Source organism: Tyto alba, unplaced genomic scaffold (genome assembly GCF_018691265.1).
Source record: "Tyto alba isolate M040663 unplaced genomic scaffold, T.alba_DEE_v4.0 Super-Scaffold_21, whole genome shotgun sequence".
NCBI lineage: Eukaryota > Metazoa > Chordata > Aves > Strigiformes > Tytonidae > Tyto > Tyto alba.
In genome coordinates, this window is record NW_024881295.1 from 13,392,381 (window position 1) to 13,414,957 (window position 22,577).

The following is a 22,577-nucleotide window of genomic DNA, read 5'->3' on the forward strand; positions in this document are numbered from 1 at the left end:
TTGAATTAGTTAGGTTTATTTTTTGGCCTGATTGATCTCTAATTCTACAGAGAATATTTGACTTCCTCATGTAATAGAAGCTCTTCCTGGTGACCTTTTATCATGAATTTTCAATGGCTGTGATTAACTGAAAATAACATATGGGTTAGAATTAAAGTAGTGCTTTAGCTCAAGGCAAGAAACTTTACAAAAAAGAAATTGTCTCCTCTGTAAATTTTTTATGCAAACATATTTATTTCTGTTTCAGAAAAGTGATGTTATAGCCAAAAGATAACTAAAAGTGAACATGTCTTAGTTACAGTTTTGAGTGACCCAGACTTCCTACAATAGGAAACGGTATCATTTGATGACATGGAAAATAATTGCAGTAATACTTACTTTATTAAAATACTCTATTTTTAAATCAATTCCAGCTTGAATCCTTGCAAAAAGTATTAATTCATGTTTACATACATGTATTTATTGTAGGAAAGCCAAAACAGCCTGTTCCCGAGTATGTTTTAAATTATGCCAGTTAGGCACATAGCACCTTCAGTGATAATAAGGCACCACCTCTACTATTCTTTCTCTCTGTGTATTTCAAAATATTCTGAACATACTGATTATTCTGTCATTTGGTGCTGTTTGTTCATTCTTTCTTAGAGGGTCAGCAGCACAAATAGCAGAAAACACATTTTCTCATTATAGAACTGTGACAAGTATTTCATATTTGAAATAAATTAAAAACAACATAAACATTTCCTTCCTTATGTATATTTTCATACAGGAAAGATCTTCTAGCATCACCATCCTACCTAATATTCTGATACTATATCAAAGACATACTGTGGTAAGCACAACACCGCAAAGCAGTCAGTTCCTGTCTTTATGTGAAAACATTTGAATTTGTTGTGAAGAGCTGTGTTAGATTTGGAATAAGAACAGAATCTATTGTCATGTTGTCAACATGTTATGTCCTGCAGTAAATGTCTGCTTTATAAGCATCTCTTTTCTGAGCAGAATCTGCCCTGACAACCCAAGAATATTTTAGTGACTCAAAGAAAGGGAGGGAAAGCTCTAGCTGTAAGACTGTTAGCTGATTTAACATACTCATCTGACATTTGCATTTTGACTCAAAAATAGCATTTGTCCACAAAATCCATGTATGGATACAAGCTAAAATATACAAAAATAATGGTACAGCTGGCTAGCTAGATTTTCATCCGGTGCTTCTGGACCTCAGGTCATTAGGTCCAAAGGAACCTCTCCTCATGTTTTGAGACTTAAACAAATCTAGACCAATCAGTCTGAGGTGGAAAATACGTGAATACCTTTGATGGTAGAGGGAAATATTGAAAAGTCTACCAGACAGATAAAAGTTTTGGGGTTTGTACTTTGGAATTTATTTGAATTGGATTTCGAAAATTACTTTTGAAACTCAAGCAACAATACAAATTAAAAAGGTACTCTTACAAATCAAGACTATTAAATTTCATAAAACTCTAGATCTTGTTTCTGATGTTAAGAGCCTCTTAAAAGCATCTATGACCTATGAAAGAATTTGGACTGCATACTTAACTGCTTCCTTTTTCCAAGAAGCTTTTTGATGGAACTGCAGATATTTAGTACTGATTTTGCAGAGGGAGAGGTTTGAACAGAAAACTTGAAGCTTTCATCTGATTTCTTTACATTTTCATGGAAATGGAAGACCAGCAGAATTTCTGTTCCAGTTACAGCTAAAGAATTTATTTCTATTCTATCATCGCATATTTTGTTTTAGAAAAAAGTTGTGTAAGATGCATTCCAGAGAGGCATCAGCCACTTTTTAGAAGAAAAAAATGCTCATAAGCAATATAGTCCTTCCCCAACACTTCAGTTATATCTGACCATATGCACCATGAGATAGAACTTGACTAAAATTTGGACAAGGTGAAAATTCCTACAAAATAAATGGGAATCATCCAATTTTTTTTAAACACAAGGATAACAGTCCAATCATATAAATCCAGTATAAATATCCAGTTATATAAATTTCCAATCATACAAAAGATTGAGGGTTCAACACTCAAACCCTATAGAATCAACTGAGGGCACCAAAGTAGATGTTAGGCCCTAAAAGAACTAATTTGGATGCTTAAGAGAAATGTACACATTTTGTTTCTTAACCATAGGGAAGACACATTAAGATTTCTGTATCTGTTCAGGAGTGTTGTGCAAGAAGGCTACACAAAATCTCCATTAAGATAGATGAGTAACAGGTTTGACATAAAAAGTTCTTCTTCCATTTGACCAGCTTCAAACTGTTATGTGTCTTAGATAAAGGCAAACAAAAGTTTTGAATTATACTCTGTACTCAATTATAATTAAAAAAATCCCTTTCAGATGACTTGTAGCCTTTGTTCAATTATAATGTATCCAAGCTGCTTTCAGATTTAGAATACAATAAACAATGTAAAATATGAAAAATTTCAAAGATTGTAAATATAAACATGTTAATGCTCAGGAAGCTGGAAGAATACAATATTGTCATCAAATAATTAAAAATTGCATACTTCTCTCCCATCTACTGCAAATATGCTTTTTGTCATCCCATTGTCCTAACTGATTGTTGTCTGAGTGTGTGCTTCACTTTTCAATGGAGCTATTTTCCTCAAAGCAGACAGGCACATGACAAGCAGTTGGTAGCCTTGGCTCTAAAATTTCAGTCTCAAACTAAGGTACTCATTTTAAAATTACAGATCCTTCTTATGAAAACCCCCCTCAACAACCTCCTTGCTTCTAAAAAAAAGAACCCTTAAAGAAACATTACAATATGTTCTTTAGTTGGATTGCATACCTACTAGATGTGGATCCAAAGGATGGAAATCCACAAAAGAGAACAGAAATAAAGCCTTTGGCTGCAACTCCTCTGAGTTCCTGTATTCCTCCATGATGCCTCCAGTGAATGAAACCTATTTTCAGGCCAGTGTAGTTTAGCTTGGTGTCAGACCAGCTTAGTCCCATTTCTCTTCCTCTGCCTATTCCACTCCTTTCTCACTCCCACCTCCCTAATCTTGTCTGATTTTTTTTTGAATTTTGGAGTGCAAGTTGCTCAGAAGAAGAATCACAATAAAGATGTGGGGTTTTTGGTTTTGGTTGTTTTTTTTTGTTGTTGTTGTTGTTGTTTTTTTTTTTGTTGTTGTTGTTGTTGTTTTGTTTTGTTTTGTTTTGTTTTTTAATAAATATTCAGTGTATAACATCTGTCAGACAAACATATACCAAACACAGACTAAAACTTACTTCTCGTTCCAGTCAGCCAGGAAGAAGAAGGATCTTTTAACGGGTATATTTTTGCAAACCTTCACTTGACATATTGTCTTCCCAGCATAGGTCAGTGAACAGGAAAAAGAGAAAACTTTGTAGCTACAAAGAGGAAAAAGAGGAAGAAAAAAAAAAAGAGACCAATAAACAGAACAATTATCAATTGCAATGTACCATATCCAGCATACAGTGATAAACAAATTTGTGAAGATCCATCCTTACATGCAAAAAGAATTAAAATAATGAATTTCATATTAATGGGAGGGGGGTTGTTTATTTGGGGTTGTTTGGCTTTTTTATTGTTTGGAGTTCAGGAAAAGTATTTAAAACACCTAGATTCTGTTCCATATTTTCATCATTAAGACTACTTTTTTTTCATTATTGCAGTCAAGGGAAGTTTGCACGTAAGTTCTGAAGTATTACAACTTGCTCATCATACAACTTCTGTCAACAGTAAATCTATTTATACTTACTTTACCCAATCTGTTAAAATCAGGTTAGTACTTAAGGGAATCTATACATTCATTACAGCAGAAGCATTAAATCTCTCTGTGTTGTCATTCTTCAGATAGCTAACCAACTAGATTCATAGAATAATTCAGGTCTGGGGCTACCTGTTGGTTTCATATTCTTCTTACTGAAATCTTACAAAATTTTCGTCAAAAATAGAGGAATAGTGTATAATCAACTAATGTTCTTAATTAGTCTTGTAACTTCCAGATCTTCCTGCCACTCTCAGCTTTCTGTGCAAGAATGATGAGCTTGGGAAACAGTCAAATCTGAACAACAAATTGGAAGCATCTGCAGATCAAAGGTTCCTGGCTTTGTCTTATTTACAAGTAAGATTGTTGATCTCTAAATCACTATAATTATTGTAGCAGATATGCTTTTCTTTTGCTCTCTCTCTTTTTTTTTTTTTTTTTTTTTTGATTCAAAGAAAAGGATCTGGAATCTGTAAGACCTATTAGGTATCAATGCAGAGAAAGGAAAAAAATGCCTTATAAGACTGGGAAATGTTTCTGCTCTTAAATATGGTATCTTTCCTCTTGAGTCCAAATATTACAAGCCATTGGAGGATATTGCAGGAAAAAATAGGTTTCAGTACAATCAAATGATTAAGCATTGCTGTTTAAACAGAAGTATTGATACACAATATACAAACATATTCCTGATTTATACATCATAAGTATCTAATCCTGTAAAGATTAATGCTTATACAATGCTTCAGTCTGACCCAAGTCAGAAAGGTTGTTCAGAGTGCATGCACTTCAAACTATTTTACGTTTCTGTAGAGCATTTTGCCTAGGTAATGTCCTTGTGAGTACAAAGTAATGATTCTTTAGTCTTGTCCGAAAATCTCTTCATATCATCCAGACGTAGATAGGAATCTGATTTTTTGGTGGCTGTACAAACAAATGTGGCCAAACATGAAACAAGAAACGTTATGCCATGGGCAGCAAATAAGGCACATCTGCTTGGGATAGAACAATCTGATAAAAGAAACATGAAGGAATAAAAATATAGTAAAGAAAGTTAATCAGTAAAGAGGTTAATCATTTTTGCAACATTATTCTGCAACTTACAGTGTCCATAGCTATCTTTTTAATGAGGAGAGTAAGACAGGAATAAGAAATTGAGAGCATAAATACAAAAACTGACAAAAAGCCAGTCCACAAAAGTGAATTTAAGATGGATTTTACAGGACACTAACATGGTTCCGTAAAACATAAGACTACTCACTCTTTCTTATCCTAAATGATTAAAAGTCATTATCACATACTGGTATGCATAGAAAAAAACAATGTGAGACAGACAGTGTGGGATGTAAAAATTCTAACATTTATAATATATATATTATATACATGCAGGAATATATATTAAAATATATGTTATGAACAGCAGCAAGATCATAAAATGTGGCCTTTGGAAAAGGAAAAATGAGTGCTAGCATGAATTCATGCAGTACAGAAATAAGAATGGGGAGTATGCATGTGAATGAAGTTAGTAAAATTATTTGAGGAAAGCAGGTGTTAGAGCATCAGTCCGTGTTAAGAGTTCATGCTAGCTTTGAATATAGGAAAGAATGCATAGGGAGATTAAGGAGAAAGAAAGATTCTCATTTTCACATGCTTGAACATAGCACTCAAGTCATTAGTGGCCTATAGGCCTTATGCAATTTCACATTTTTCTGGCAAAATATAAAATGCAGCGGGAATGGTATAACCATCTGAAAATCAGGATAGTGATTATAGCTCTGTATTTATTACCTTAACTAATGCAAATTTTCTCAGATTTTTATTAAACTGCTAATTACAGTTAATGTTGTATAATACACTCTCTTGTTCACAGTCTAATGCAAATGAATCCACTGTTTTTTAATGTCATTTAGAATTCAAAGTAAAGTGGGAGCAAGGAAAAAGTATTAATAAAAACTTGGAGAACAGCATTTTGACTCATAAAATAATGCTACCAGACTGTAGTCACCTGTTCTCTTTTGATCACACTGGAGTGGTAAGAGGAAAACACCAGTTTTGCTCATAGTAGGAAAAGCAACTATTTGAAGAGACACTAATTTGACCAAATAAACAATGCAGAAGAGAATACTTCACCAGCTTTTTATTAAAGCCATCCCCCTCTCTTCTTTCCTGTGTTATGCCAATATAGTAGGTATACTCGGACCTATAAACTACACTTATTTTAATCATCTATAAAGAGGATTGTCAATGCACATGCTTAACCAAGCAATGTGGTTTGAATAAATCAAGAATGAAAATTGCTGATAAAGCCTCATTCAGATTGGGTTTAAGCAAAAGAACCCCTCTGTTTAACTTGCTAAGCTGGCCTCCAACCCTTCCAGTTACTTGTACTGCAGAGACCGCACAAAGTCCCAGTCCAAACTCTCTTGGCATGCAGCACGCACCCTTTCCTCTCTCCTGCTGAGCAAGCTGGTCATAGAAGTATTCGTTCACATACACATCAAGGCCAGTGCTCTGACGTTGCTTCTATTACCATCCTTACACACTGGTCAAGGTCAACAATCTAGGCCACCTCCTTGATTCTCCATCTATCTATCATGCCTGGAAGTCTCCTAGTCAGTCAAGTTTAAGTAAATGCACTCTATGATAGAAAAACAGTGGAAATACACCCACCTACTCAGTCTCTAACATTAATATAGAAGTATCACCAAAGCAACAGAGATAAGCTAGTATTTGTGAAAAATATGTGATCTAAGAGACAACACCTCTTCTTGTAAACACCTGCCAGATCTCCTCCTACCTGTTCACCCAGGCTTCTGGGATGTTATGGGCAGCATAAACAGTGAAGCTGAGCTGGGAATCTTGGTTGATGTCTGCACATGAAGGGCTTTTCGGTATGCTGGCAAGCTGGAAATTTACATCAAAGCTGCTGCTGTAAACATGGATGAGACAAGAGATGGCCAAGGAGAGCTCAGTCACAGCAGCCTCTATTAATGCTGAGAGGAGAGAGAAATATATAAAGGTTAGCAATAGGTCATTTTTGAAGAACCGTATTTATCTTAAACCATCAGTTATGGCTTTTAAATGTTTCCTAATAAAACTTAATTAAAATGACATAACCTACCAACTGAAGCCAATTGGCCATCTGTGCTTCTGAAACTAGTCTTAGCTTATTTCTGGTGTATCATTAACAGTCTTTCATTGCAGTACTTTCAAATTAAGGCATTTTCAAAGTAAGCATTTTAAACTACAGCAAGTTAGTGTGTGCCTCAGATATGCCATTTCAGTCTGTTAATTTTTGTGCTGGAAGGATTTTTATTATGTAGGTATTTTGTAATTTCAGCAGTTAAGTAGCTACTTAGTTCAAGGGAACTGGCAGTGCTGCAGTAGAATGGAGAAAAGGCACTGGTTAAATTTTAAGGCTACAGAGCTGTTGAAACTGTAGGTAAACAATTAATAAAATATATACAATAGCAACCATAATCAGACATAGTCAGCATTCAGATGATCATGGATTGGTGGTAACACTACACAACTATGGACACTGAATTACATATCTATACAAATATATATGAAACACAGGCTGTACCCTCATTTGTATCACACCTTTATTTATGTTATTTCCTCTGGCTTCAGTTCTGCAGTGCTCTTTTTCTGCAATTACTGGCTTTTATCCATCTTCCCTATCTCTGTGTTTTTGGAGCAGCTAGGCATTGCCTGATTGCCAATGTAAATTAAAATCCCCAGTCCTGGCAGCCTCCATCAAGTGAAGAGAACTCATACAAGCACTCATTTCTCAGACAAGGGACAGGATGAGAGAGAAGTGTCAGAGTACATTGTATCATTTCAAGATCAAGATGATTTATATTCCAAAAGGGTTACCTGAAATTCTCCTTTTTCCCCCCTTCTAACTCATGGGTTCCTACATGATCAAGAACTAACACTCTCATCACCTGTTACAGTTCCTGGCATACTCCTTAAACTTTTCTGGCCACTGTGTTTGACAGCCACCTATTAGCTATCTAATAGTGTGTATTGAAAAAAAAATAATAATTCCCAGGAATAAGAAGCCTGAGACTTGTTTATATTAGCTTTTTATACTCAGGATAGGTGCAGGAATTCTGCCCAACATCAGATACAGATTCACTGGACTTAATTATCTTAGCTTTCTGATAGAAATGTCTCCAAAAAACATATCCTCGGTCTGGAATTTTATTCCCCTTCTTTGACACCTTTTATCTTTAAAACAGAAAACACTCAGAACTACTGAGTCACAAAATGCATTGCAAACAGTGCAAAGTAATTATTTCAGTCTTCATTTTATAATACACAAATTTTAATTGTGTAACAATAGAGGTATACATAAAATTGAAAGTTTGACATATAGTGGGGCTTGCTACTGGAAATACTGACAGCAAATTACTGCATTCATGCAGGACTGGCAAAAATACTACACCTTGCTGTGGTATAATCATCTTCCACCTATGAAAACTAAGTCATTTTAGAGACTAACAGTTAAGAAAACTCAGTCCTTTTACTCTCTGTTTGTATATACTTCTCTGTCTAGCATCTGTTTTTATCTTTTTTATTCTCTTTACTATTTTCTCTATCTATCATCTTTCACTGTAATTGTTCTGAATAAGTCTTTTGCTCTAATATTTTTTTTTTCCTAGAATACCGTTTTATTCTCATACCCAGTTTTCTTGGATGTGTCATAACTTAGTACCTTCCACATTAAATATTTGCACTGAATGCTTTTAGATTCCAAGGAATTACTCACAGTCCTGTACAGAAAGCCTTCTTAAAAGGTCCAGAAGAGGACATCAGCAGACTATTATTTGAACCAGTATTTTCTACTTTATCTGAAAAGTACCACACTATTTACATTAAGGAAATGCAGCTACTTAGGAGACTCCCTGTCTCCACTCTGTTCAAAGTGGCAGACGGGTAGATGTAGTGTAATGGCACAACCCTTATATATGCAAATTGGCCTACTGAAGCCAATGATTTCCAAGTGGAACCTTCTCAGCCTTTTATCCAAAAGAGGATGAAATATAGTTTGGAATACGTGTAAACATCCTCCTGGGTTGAAATGTACCATTTGGCCATCAGTAGTTTTTATACAATCCATATTCTAGGCTGTAAAGCAATGTTTCAAATTTTGTCTAATTTTTGTCTCCAGAACAAGAGGATATATATTATATTTCAGCTAAGCCGCAGAAAGAAGAGAATATTCCTTGGACAGAAGAAGAAAAAAAAAAAAAAGTCAGGAGAAACATACAAAATAGGGTAAATATTTTCCATAATAGAACATTTACACATGCCAGGCAAGGAAGTAAGATGCAAGATGCCCATCACTATATCTAGTGTGGCTAGATGAGGCAAGGTTTAAAGTCTTTACTTAGTTGCAGATAATGTCCATGAGACTCCCTACTGAAGGGAGCTGGGAAATGTTCTTAATTTTCAACACCTTCTTAAATTTCCACCTTTCACCTGTGAGAAACAAGCCCACGTATATATATAAAAAAGGTTTTATTGGGGATAAAGTCAGTAGAGCAGAGAATACAGCGCTGGGCGCAATGGCGTGCCTGCTGGAGACAAAGGGGTTCCCTTTCATTGTATAAAACGTTACATATTCATCTACTCTAATGCATATGCATCACTAATAGGGAGGTAATATTACAATTAGTTCCGAGAAACCATTAGCATATCCCCCCATCCCAAATTCCTCCCATCGTGCTTGCGCAGTGCTCCCTGGTGGTCGTGGGCAAGGGTCTTCAGATGAAGGCCCGTAGTCTTCTTCACCGTGTTCGCTAGTTGACCCTTACTTCTGAGCAAATTCAGTCCTGTCACGTACACCTTGTCCTTCAAGTCTGGGCTAATTTGCAGCTCTTTTGTCTTTATGACTCAGTGGTTTTAGTTCCTCTCTCATCTCAAGGTCAAGAGATACCAGAGATGGCCCATCCTGTCTTCCTTCCATTCAATCACAAGGGAGTTACCATCCTTTGACAGGGACCATCAATGGCCCATCTTGTTCTTTCTCATTCCATTGCAAAGGAGTTACCATCGGGTGAGCATCCCAAGAAGGGGGGGGGAGGAGGGGGCTGTCAGGTTAGTGTGAGCATCCCCTGAATGGGGGGGCTATCGGGTTAGTGTTTCCTCAGATCAATTCCCCCATTTTCTTTTCCCAGTAGTAAATTATTTTACTTTTCTTAAAATTTGGATTGTTGTACTAATATTAGCTTTAGCCTAACTCAATAAAAGTAATTGTTCAATTACTTTTAGCTAAAGCAAAATTCTGCTGTTACTTCTCACACACCCATGGGCTTGCAGAGTCTGTTCCTGACTGCAGAAATGAAGCCAGTTTGGAAGCCAGGACTGAGGAAGGCTACAGGCTGTCTCTCTTGCTATGATGGAATGTGAGGGGTTAAGACAGCAATGCCACAATCAGTTCATCTGCCAGCAAAGGGAGACAAATGAAACTTCAGCATTATTTCTCTAATTATTAGGAGATCCAGAATTAAGAACTTCTCAAGAATAGAGTTCGCTAGGTATAAGCAAACATCCAAGCATGACCTGGTCTATAGCTGCATTCTACATTCATTGTCAGCTCTCAGTATAAAAACACTATGGTTTCCGTGCCAGTCAGCCCCTTTTTCCCCCCGCTCTTCACTCATTAAGCCCAGTAGCAATTAACTGAATCAGAGACAAACATCTTGGGTAGTCTGTAAATGTCCATTACTCACAAGAGTTGGTCAGCATCTTTTCACGGTATTTTTATGAGCTACTGAATTGGGTTTGGTACACTGAAATTATATCACTCATTTATGAAGCCAGATAATTTTACTGCTTTTTATGACTTTTATGATTAATAAATCTTAGATGTGAAAGGACTATGGTGTTTCACTAATTTACATAGCACAGGCTATGGACTTCCTACAGCAGATTCACAGCTTCACCTATGTCAGAGTTTATTTTCTAGAAAGGTATCCCAGGCATAGCCAGTATCTAGGAGAAGAGGAATACACCATATCAAAAAGTAAATTGTGACCAAGATTAATAATCTCACAACTCAAACCTCAAAACTTATTTCTGGTGTGAAATTATTTTGCATCACCTTCTCACTGAAGGTGAGAAGAACTGAGACTTGTAGAAACGAGATGAGACCAAGGGAAGCGAACTTTAACCACAGCTGCCAGATATGCTTATTTCTGACACATGTTCCTTGTACACGAAGTTTGAAGGAATGAATTTCACCCTTGGTGAGAAAGAGAACAATCCACACCATCCCTGAAAGTGTTAATGAATGTACCTGCAGGTGTCTTCAAGATTTAGTAAGGAACATACTAGCTTATTCCTTATAGAAAACCACTTATGTTCTTGTCAGTCCAGTATTACAATTTATTTAATATTTTAGTGCCAGACCTTCCAACAGAGTAGGTATTTTGCTGTTAGTGAACTGCAGATGATGTCAATTCAATACATATTAAATGCCCTCTCTGACTCTGTATGCACATTTTCTCTGGGTAAAACACGACAAATATCTGGGTGAACAGAATTTGGAATGGAAGCTTAAGACCCTTTTGACACCTTAAAGATATTATGGAGAACAGGAGTTTGATATTGTTATTTCCTACTTATTTTTGGAGAGTAGAAAAAGAGCAAGATCCTGAATATAGTTTAGGTCATACACACATGCACACACATACACTCACAAAACCCCCAGAAAAAAACCCTTAAGATTTAAGTAAGTTGCTGAGCAATATTAATGAGATCATTATTATAATAAGAAAAAGGCAAAACATGAAAAGGCTATAACGTAAATATTGCTCAGATGCAGTTTTCAAGCACTGATATTTACCTTATTGTTTCCTCCTACTAGTTGAAGAATCCTATGAATTATCCCTTGAAAGAAACTTAAAAATCTCCTGTTGTCCTGATGTAAAAAAATGTCTCTTACTATACACTTTATAAGGCCTTGGCAACTTCTGTATAATTTCTTTGGAGATCTGAGGAGTTTCAGTTATTTAAATATTGGTCTTGGTTAACCCCCCCCCCCCCCCCCTCCGGCTTGCAGAACAACATACCAGGACATAACACAGCAACAATTTAGGGGTAAAGAGCCATGCTCAGATTTGAAAACAATGCAGGAGACACAGAGATTAAATGAAATTAATAAAAAGCTCTTGACATTTTCTATATTCTGAAACAAAAAGTGATTTTTCCAAAAGAAAATTATAATGGCTTTGTGCTAGGAAAAGAAGGAAGTGAGAACACAGTGGCTAAGGAAAACTTGTGATCACCAAAAGAAAAGACACATAGAATGGCTTTGCCCAATTCTTGAGGATCAGGTCTAGGTTCCAGCAGATCAGTTTTGGTAATTGCTCTCACACTTTGTTTTTATCAGATACGCCTTGATATGATAGCTAGAGTTTTCTGTTAACACTCATCAGACTAACTTTAAATATTTTGCTGTCTTTTAGAAGTTTATTTAATAGATGCAGACATAAGGCATGTAGTACATTAAAACATACATGAAATGTGCATCACTGCATGTAAGAGGTCAATCTGAATTTTGGTTACCTTGGTCAATTTTGAATGTAGGCATCTCTACAGAATGACTAATGGCCTGGCAAGCTCTGACTTGCAATTGGTAAATTGCAGTTTCTAATATTACACTATCAAAAGGATTCTGTAATTGTTATGAAATTAAGGTGTGCCAAGAACAGAAAAGCATCACTTCACAGTTGAAGGTTTCCTGGCTTAAATAAATAGGTACAGGGAAATAGAGACTAAGAAATCTGATTCCTTTACTGTTATTCAATAAATCAGATTTTCCTTGAGGAAGCTGCTCATTCAGTGAACTACAAATTTGGAAATATCTTTAAGTAGAGAAATGTTATAGATCCTTTCCAGACAGGTTTTATGAACAGTGTGCAGAGAAAGATGTTTCTAAGGTAGATGTTGATTAGTAACTTAATTCTTGTCATCATTAACAATTAGTTGCTGTTAAGAGTGTTAAAAAAAATCACGGGATAAATGTCTATATCCAAAGGAGAAGAATCCTCCAAAGGGTATTTACCCTCTCCCTGCTTCTGCACCTGCGTGTTCTCCCCCCACTTCCCTGGCCCTCCAGCTGCTTAGCTTTTCCTGGCAGCTTACAAATATAATTGCTGTTCCTTTGTTTGCTGTTCATGAAGTTGAAAAATGGTAAAACAAGCCTGGCATTTGAATTTCTGCATCTGAACCACCTCTCTGTTTGAAAGGCTGCACATATCTTTGTGGTTGGTTCACCTTTCTGCCTCTCTGAGCACACTGCAATTGAGAAAAGCAGACAGAGGAAAAAAGAAAGAGGAAAAAAAAGCACCTCAGAGGCCATTTTTTTCCTCAAATGAAATGGAGAGACACCGACATTCCACAGCACACCCCAGCCCACCCCCACGTTCAGATGGAGGGCCCTTTGAAAGCATCCACGTAGGCACCGCCAGCCAACGCTGCAGGCCAGCCGCAGAGGGGTAGGGCAGGACCCACGCCCCGATGGGGCTGCCCCCTCTGGGAGCCCAACACGGGCACCCATCACAGAACGTACTCCCGCACAGCCCTCAGCCTGCACGGTGCTCTGCAGTAATGCTAGCAGTACTGGGCATTAGCCAATGAGCCTCAGCTAGTTTTAACCGAGGAATTAAATAAGGCAGGGTCTATGATTTTGTCCATCACTGTTGATTAACCGACTCTTCTTATGACAGTATATGATTTAAGACAACACACTATTTACATAAGAAAAGACAACAAAGAACTAAAGCTTAAGGAGGGAGGAATGAAAGTTATTGGAGTCGAGTAGAAAAGCCATACGCAAAAATATTTTTTTAGGCTTTCATGAAGTTCCTTATTTTCTCTTTTCTCCACAGAAAAAGTTGGGATTAAGGAAAACTGCTGTGACCACCACTAACTGTAAGCAGTTCTTTCACTCTACTATTCGTTCTCCATATTTGAGTCTCCAGATTAGTTTTGAGAAATGCTATGTTTTATTTACATTTTTATATCACTTAAATTTTAACTTGCCGTAATTTCCTTACAATATGACTAAATATGTAAACATCTCCAATATGCCAACTATAACAGTTCATTAATACAAACAAATAGCAAAACTATTTGTTTTCTGATGATACATCTTGAATTAGCATATTTTAAAAATAACACTTTACCTTTTTCTGGTGTTTCCATACTTTGAAGTGAATTCTAAAAAGACAAAACCAGAGGGAAAAAGTAATTAGTTACTTCAGAAAAGATCAGATAGCAGTTACAGTGGTTTTAGGATTAGTACTCATGGAAAATATGGTGAGAAAGGGGAAGGATATATCCTAATGTTATGATGACAGAAGACATGACAGATTCAGAGTACCAGGACCAGCTTTCTCCAGCTCTTCCACTTCTACTTCCTCTGCTTCCTCTACCATCTCAGACAAGTCATGCAGGACCTGATTTCTGACAGTATTTCGGCATGTCGAGATGCAAAGAAGCACTTATCAACATTTGAGGTGCATACACGTTTTCAGCCTCTGCACTGGTATAAGAGATAAGAATACCCTCTCCATACCTTTGAATGCCTTATATATTCAGACATGAATCCCACAACCACACTGAGCAGACAGAGCCACAGCATCATATCAAAGCTGAACAGCACCAATCTCCACTTGAGTGGTCTACATGTCACCTCCATTCCTTTGCCAAATCAGTAAAAACAGCTACGATTTTCAAAGGCCTTTGAGCAGGCAGCTAACCAGAGACGGCCAACAGGAACTATTAGATACAGGGATTTAGGGGGTGTTTATGCCCTTGTAGCCTAACCACAACTCTTGAAGTCTAACATTAATTCAGTATCTGGATTCCCACCTCTGATATCCCACTGCTGTAAGCCAGAACTGTTGTGCTTATCACTGCTGAAAGGTCAGTCCAGTTATTTAGACTGACCGTCCTAATTAAACTTTTTTTTTTTTTTTAAAAAAAAAAAACAAAAAAAAACAAACACTGCTATATTACATCCCCAGGTACAATAACTGCCATTAATCAGACCTTGCTCCAGGCTTCTCAACACTGGGCAAAATCAAATATTGCTACACTGCCTGTGCCTCTCCATCCTCACAGGAAAAACCATCATGGCAGATAGCTTGGTGTAGCTGCTGGCAGGACAGACGGCATCCGCAGCCCTGCAGCCACGAGTGGGACCCGGCCTTGGCTCAAAGGCAAGCACGGGGGACCAGCTTCCCCTGCCGCTGCTCAGTCTGTCCCGTCTTCTCCTGGCTCTGACAGCAGACTTGCATGTGCCAAGGTGACATAGAAATAAGTTCCTGAGGTACAAATCTTAACCAGAGAGACTAGCAAGCTAATTCTGTGTTTCAGTATTGCCCATGGCTTGCACTGTTTGAACCCATGTCCCTGAAAGGTTTACTATCCTTTACAGTCATTAATCCTTTTGCAGCAGGTTTTGCAGCATGTTTCGTGTCAGGACATATGTATCCAACAAGAGGCTTCTTAAAATTACAATGCATGCAGAGGTGACAAAAGTACAATGCTGGATGTACATTCTCCCTCTGGTACCCAGATTAGAGCTGCCAGCATTTGTCTTCTAAATATGAAGACAAGTCAAATGCTTACTTGAGGGGAGAAAAGCAACTTCCAGGCTGAGAAATATGTTTTCACAATCTTTATAATGCAGTGAGACAAATGGGAACAGAGACCTTTGTTCAATTGTCTCAAATTTTTGAAAGTAAACAACCTTTTGGAACAGCACTTATAAATTCAACATAGTGTAGCCCATTTAATATATAGTGGATTAGTGCCTGTTCTGGCAGGATTTGATCTCCTAGGACTTTCTGTGAGCTGCCGTAAGAAAGGAAGGGGAAAAGATTACAAAAAAAAAAAAAAAAAGAGATGAAAACATTAATTGTGCAGCAGGCCAGAGTTTCCCCTGAATGGATTTTAAAATCCCAGGGTTAAATTGGTTAGAGACTGAATGAATCACATTTATGAAGAGATGCAAACAGTTAAGAAGAAACTATCAGTGGTGCCAGTTGCTTCCAAAATCACTTAACCACGATACACGAATGCACAGTACTGGCAGTGAGGAGGCAATAAGGAGGTAGTAAGTACAGTTCAATTAAACACAAAAGATTGGAAGCAAGTTTCTTTGTTTTTCTTTCTTTTTTCATAAAACCAGAATAAAGTAGAAGCACATTTCGATTTTTTTTTTTTGAAGTATGCAAGCACACATGTACAGATATGTATACAGAAACATCTACTGGCATGCTATGTAATTTACATTGGAAGGAGTAAGCAGTAGTTTGCATGAGGCATTATGTGCACATGGAGCTTGCCAAATGGATGCGTTAAAAGGTATTCCACACAAAACCACACCAGGTGTTACACTAAAACATCAGGAAACCATGAAGAAAAGGCAATTAGAATTTTTTCTGTCATTTCTCCCTTACCTGATATGCAATGCTGCAGCACTTGAGATGCAACATGTAGCCTCAAAAACTTCACTTTATTTGTGGTGCAGGTTACCTGCTTGTCTGAAAAAAGCCTCTCTCCTATCTAAGAAAAAGTCTTGCAGGTACTATGCTGATGAACATAATAATTCAAGCAGACTGACAAGATATGCTAATACTGGAGGATTTAATAATTTTGTCAGTACCCAGAATTCACATAAAATGGTCCTACACTTCAGTATGAGTTTAACTCAAAAAAGGTTTGAAGCAGTTAGTACTCCATCAAACATCCAGCTGCTGAGTACTAATTCTGGCTACATATGTTGATACAGACAGGAGAGATGGTCCATTGCCTTTGTATAAATATTGATGCATATAGATAAAAGCTGTTTTGTTATATTTATATACTATTCTATGCATAAGGTAGTTGCATATAATGTATAATCTCTGTTTTCAGCCCCAAGCACAAATACAGGCTGGGCGATAAGCGGACTGAGAGCAGCCCTGCGGAGAAGGACTTGGGGGTAATTAGTGGATGGAAAACTGACTGTGAGCCAGCAATGTGTGCTCACAGACTAGAAAGCTAACTGTGTCCTGGGCTGCAGCAAGAGCAGTGTGGCCAACAGGTCGAGGGGGGTTCTCCCCCTCTACTCTGCTCTCATGAGACCCCACCTGCAGTGCTGTGTCCAGCCCTGGGTCCCCAGAATCAGCAGGTCATGGACCTGCTTGAGTGGGTCCAGAGGAGGCCACAAAGATGATCAGAGGGCTGGAGCACCTCCCCTGTGAGGACACGCTGAGAGAGTTGGAATTGTTCAGCCTGGAGAAGAGAAGGCTCTGGGGAGACCTTATAGTGGCCTTACAGTACTGAAAGGGGGTCTGCAGGAAAGGTGGGGAGGGACTCTGTCAGGAGGTGTAGGGATAGGGGGCAAGGGGTAACAGTTTTAAACTGAAAGAGGGTAGATTTATATTAGTTATATGGAATCTTCACTGTGAGGGTGGTGAGGCACTGGCCCAGGGTGCCCAGAGCAGCTGTGGCTGCCCCCCCCCCGGCAGGGTTCAAGGCCAGGTTGGACGGGGCTGGGAGCAACCTGCTCTAGTGGGAGGTGTCCCTGGCCATGGCAGGGGGGTTGGAACTAGATGACTTTTAAGGTCCCTTCCAACCCAATCCATTCTATGATTCATAAAATGGAACAGCATTTGAATTACAAAACATGCAGAAATATATTTTACTGCTTTTATGACATTTATAGTTCAGTTGCTGCTGAGAAAGATGGAGCTCTTTACAAAATCAAAACTGAACTTTTTCTAGATTGTTGAAGTCTAATCGACTGTCCTAGCACTTATTTCTCAAAGGAGTAAAAAGCAAGCAGCAGCAATAGCATTTGTTGGTGCAGGAACAGTTTGCCTTTTTTTTTTCTTTTTTTTTTTTTTTTTTCTTTTTCCTCCATTTGTTTGAAGTCAGTTGTTAGTCAGGTCTGCTTCATCAAGGAGGGAGTAAGGGGGAGGGGTGTGTCAGTCTAGGTCATAGACAGCCTTTAGAGGAAGGCTTCAAGGGACAGACATCAGCTAACCAAGCCTGAAAGGGAATGTTAAGGGAACAAAACCTCAATAACTTAAAAACTTAAAAAAATTAGTAACAATCTAGTCAGTAGTCTTGAAGATAAATGTGGATCAGCTTCTTACATGAATATTAGGACAGAAAAATATTTTAAGACTAGTGATAAAAAATTCAATCAGGACAAAATCTTTTTAACATTCAGAAGAGGGTTTTCAGGAACAGTATCATTTCACTCATTACAGATGAGCAAACACCATCATTATCATCACCACTTATCATTTTTAGCCTCTGGAGAGTACAACCAGGTCCAGCACTCTACTGTGCTGCAGACTGTACATATAGATAAGGAGAGGTGTTCCTTGCTCTGAAGAGCTTATAATTTATATAGGTAAAACAGAAAAAAGGAAAGTGTGTTACTGCCTCTGTGCAAGGAAGCACATGGAAGTTTGTTTAGCAGAACCCGTATATATTGGAGACTGTCTATACAGTGGAGTTGGAAATTAGATACATGCTGGAGCACGAGCAATAGCAAGCTGGGAACAGTGGAGTAGAGGGTTTTATTTGTTTTTACAACAGGATAGATCAGCTCATAATTCAACTATTTGCCTAGTAACAATCACTTAACCTCTAAAATACAAACAGTATTTGCATGACTGATCAGAAGACAAGCAGAAGCAAACATGAACACCAACAGAAACCTTAGACTTGAAAAAGATGACCTATACTTTTTGGTTTTTATCCCATCATCTTATTCTTCATGGCATGACATGCGGAGTTTTCTGATGGCTCAGGACAGGCCACACTAATACAAACTATATCTATCTCTGCTGGAATTCAGAGAGGATAAGGCTGAAAATGGACTCAGAGATATTCAGTAAATATAAACCAGCAGTAGGAGGCAGTTTACACGTTGGGTTCACAGAGCTGACCTGAACACTCAAAAATGCACTAAATTTCTCTTAACTCCAAAAGAAATCTTTTAACAGATTAGCCCAAATATATCTCTTCTGCTCTAATTCCTTCCTAAAGGAGGACACATTCTGTTACTGTCCTCTCTATCTTTTTACTGGATCAAGCTCTTTATCTTTAAGAAAGATCCTGGGTTGACAAAATACTTTTCTCAAAAGGAAGATGCTGATCTGCCTGATGCCTCACAGGACAGCCTGGGGTTTAAGTGAAAAGCAGATCATGTGAATCCCTCGTTACTTCTTTTACACCTTTATCTACTGTATTTGCCCTCTAATATACAGGAAGAACTTTTATTAAATGGAGATATTTTTATTTCTATTTAAATCAACAACACGTCTAATAAAATGTGTGCTGTCACAGACCCATTTATACTGGAATTTACCAAGAATAGTGACTTCTAGTAATTGATGCTAAAGTGGACATGAAAAGACTTAGGATGCTATAGAAACAAGATTTACAGTGAATCATGACCTAGAAGGGAAGCAAGAGAAGGCACTTAAGTGAATCAGCTGGTGAGCTTTGAGCAACAATAAAAAACCCCTAGAGCTGATGTTGTTTCTTGCAGCTTGGTCCTTCACAATACTTGCCAACCATCACAGAGACAGCACCTGTATAACTAGTTCCAGAAGGCCACAGCTGGTTTTGCCTAGGGCCATGCAGCAGTCTGCTCTGTGATCTCCAGTGTCCTCTGTTCCAGAAACATGGTGCAGTGATTTACTTACAACCCAGACCTGCAGAGGGCTACATTGATGTTCCAAAGTTGATTTGCTCAGGTCCTGTACTTCACCTAAGATAGAAACTACACCCTTCGCCACCCCTATCTAAGAGGAATAAACATAGGCTAAGAATGAAGATATCTAAGAAAAGACATTTTCACATCATCACTGGAGCCTCTTCAACTAACATCATTTCTGCTTTTTGTTGAGTCTTTTCACCTCTCAGGAAGAAGCTTGCCCCTGTAAGATGATGAGTATTGAGGGTTTGAAGCTGTCAAAAGTAGTGTATATGGATGACAGTATATAATTAATTTGCTTTTTATCATTCCTGGGACACAAGAAATATTGTAAAAAGAATTATGCTAGCTTTTCCTAGTCTTATGTTTAGGACCTCAAACTGCATATCAGGCATAATTAAATAAATTTAACTCATGTAGCTAGACATGTTTCTAATTAACACTCACTAGTTAACTCAGTTAACACTAGTTATCCCATTGTTTACTTTCCTGTCCTAGGCGTTCTTACACATATCACAAGCCATGAGCTAAAAAAAAAAAAAACAACCAACCAAACAAAAAACCAACCAAACAAAAAAAACCCCCAAACAATAAAGAGAAAGAATAAAAGTTAAAAGCTTTGTAAGCAGGTAACTGTCTGAGAACATAAGCATCTTGCTCAGTTTGGCATGTTTTTCTAAACAATATTTGCTGTGAGAAAGAAAGATAAGACAGAGACCACACAAAGAAAGAAAAGAATTCCTTAGTAACTTATTAAACTTTTAAAAAAAGTGTGAAGAGAGAATTTCATTAGGCTGGGAAAGAATTAGCATGACTTAAGGTTATACCAAAGTAAATCCAAGTGATTAATGGCTTGATTTTCAAATTTGCTGAGCACCTGTATTTCCAAGATGCTGACTTCAAAAGAATTTTTGGGTGCTCAGAATTTCTGTAAATCAGGTCATAGTGAGTTGCCCAAGGTCATGTCAAAGCAGCTGATGACAAAACTGAGAATAGATACTGCCCTCCAAAGTCCCAGTTCACAACTATATAGTAACCCCTGGAAAACCCACTTCAGTGTTTTAAGAGTGAGCATTACAGCTAAAATCAGGACTATATGATGCTGGTCCTTTTCTGCATAAATAGCAGAGACATTTCTACCTGAAAACCTCACAATTTAAGTGACATTTACAGAAAGAATGTTTTGTTTTTTTTTTTTTTTTTTTTTTATTGTTAACAACCTGTGCTAAATATATGAAAATGGAATGCTTTGAAATCGGATGGTTTGGTATAGGTAATGTGGCAAAGCGGAGATTTCTATGTTTGGTGGGAATAAGAAAGAACAACCAGAGGAGCATATATAGTTACAGTTAAATATAGGACAAGTCCTCTGTTGTTTTTCTGTCACACATTGTCAACAATCTTCTCTTTTTTTATAGTGCCTCTACCTAATTATTGTCAGAGGGAAAATAGGTAGTAAGACAGTAGAATGGCCTTGATCAATCAGAAAGTTAGTGATACCCATTCAAGCTCCCATTTTAAAGAGAAAAACAGAACATCAGCTTGCATCTTTTACCTGTGCTTTCACCAATCGCACTGCACAGAGTTTCTTGACTGCATCAGTAATGCTTCTGGTCTCCACAAAACTGAGGATACTGCAGATTGCTTTAGCTACTTCAATCACATTATCAATGTTATGCTGTTGATAGCAAAGTAAGAAAAAAAAAAAAAAAAAAAAAAAACAAACAGCAGACACGTATCATTTATCAAAAACACCTTCCCATAAACTTCATGCCAACAAACATAGAGAAAATCATATCTGCTCATGCAAAATTCAAACACATCATGCATTAGTCTGGCTACATTGAAATTGGTAGTGACCAACAGTTTCCTAAAGATAGCATGATTATTGTTGAAGTCCAATTATCTTCCACAAAATGTTCTTTTTTGAAAACTGTGACAAATTTGGTATCTAAGACTGATTTTGAGGCAAAACATTGGTTTGTCTGAACTTCACGAGCATAGTAGCACTGTAAAGAAACTTCTGAGGAAACCTGAACCCAAATGATTCATAAACTTTCCAAGGTTTTTATGATACTGTGAATTTATCCCCACTATTGTCTCCTACCCATCTCTGTGAGAGCTGGCAGACAGCCATATTCCTCCTAAAAATAGTGGCTGTGTGGGAGGCTGCATAATCTGACACCTGTGGACTGTGTACTTCTGCATCTAGCTTTTCTGCAAATTATATATATAGTTCAAACTATTAAATCTTATTGATAACAAATTTAGATCTTTAAATGTTACCTTATGAAAAAAATCTCTAGATGAATAATCTCAGAAGTACTTTGGGGAATTCAAGAAAAAAAGTACGGATCCCAAAGGAAGGAAAAAGCAATCTTCAAATATCAAATACTCTATGTTCAGGAAAATAAATAAGTAAATAAATAAAAATGTATGGGTTTCCTGCAGAGTTACATCACTTTATTAAAACTTAAAATACATTCTCTGAACAAGCAGAAGCTCCCCTATAAATATTCTCCATGTTTCTGTACTGATAAATGTTCCTTTTAATGCGCTACAGCATGTCCATGTACTGATAAAAACCATTTCTCTAACTCATCCATTTCATGCCTGAAAAAGAAAACACGATCTTTTTGTTTTCAAGCTTAAGGTTTATATGCAGGCTGTACTGAGAAGGTTACCACCTGTCATTAATACAAATAAATATAAAAATATATTGTGTTTACTAATTCCTCATTATGTGCCTTGAGCAGAACTCAAGAAGGAATGAATTATGTAAAATATCCTCAAATATTTGGTGGTCAGAATTCTTTTAAATATAAGTTGTTGGTTTTTTTTTTTTTTTTTGTTAGTAATCAAAGACAGCAACACCTTTTTATACTAGAAGTTCTGGAGAGAAAAAGGCTAAGGTTCACTGCGATCTCTTAAGAACTTTAGACCCTCTTTTAGTCTGAAGTTGTTTCATCCTTCTGCCAATTTACAAGGAGTGCTTTTCCTGTCTTTCATATTTCTTTTCTACCACTTAGTTTTTTAAATTGAACGCTTGCAGGATTTACACTTTATGCACACAT

General features: G+C 37.3%; 1 protein-coding gene across 2 annotated transcripts in view; it reads right to left on the bottom strand.

Moving 5' to 3' along the window:
• Positions 1 to 22,577, bottom strand: part of PIK3C2G (phosphatidylinositol-4-phosphate 3-kinase catalytic subunit type 2 gamma) — a 317,803-nt gene that overhangs the window by 143,095 nt on the left and 152,131 nt on the right. For both annotated transcript variants that reach the window (XM_042795497.1, XM_032986468.2), the window contains 4 exons: positions 21,059 to 21,181; positions 13,961 to 13,994; positions 6,556 to 6,751; positions 3,259 to 3,381 (listed from right to left, as the gene is read on the bottom strand). In XM_042795497.1, the coding sequence (XP_042651431.1) occupies positions 3,259 to 3,381; positions 6,556 to 6,751; positions 13,961 to 13,994; positions 21,059 to 21,181 (476 nt within the window). The remainder of the gene's footprint in view (positions 1 to 3,258; positions 3,382 to 6,555; positions 6,752 to 13,960; positions 13,995 to 21,058; positions 21,182 to 22,577) is intronic.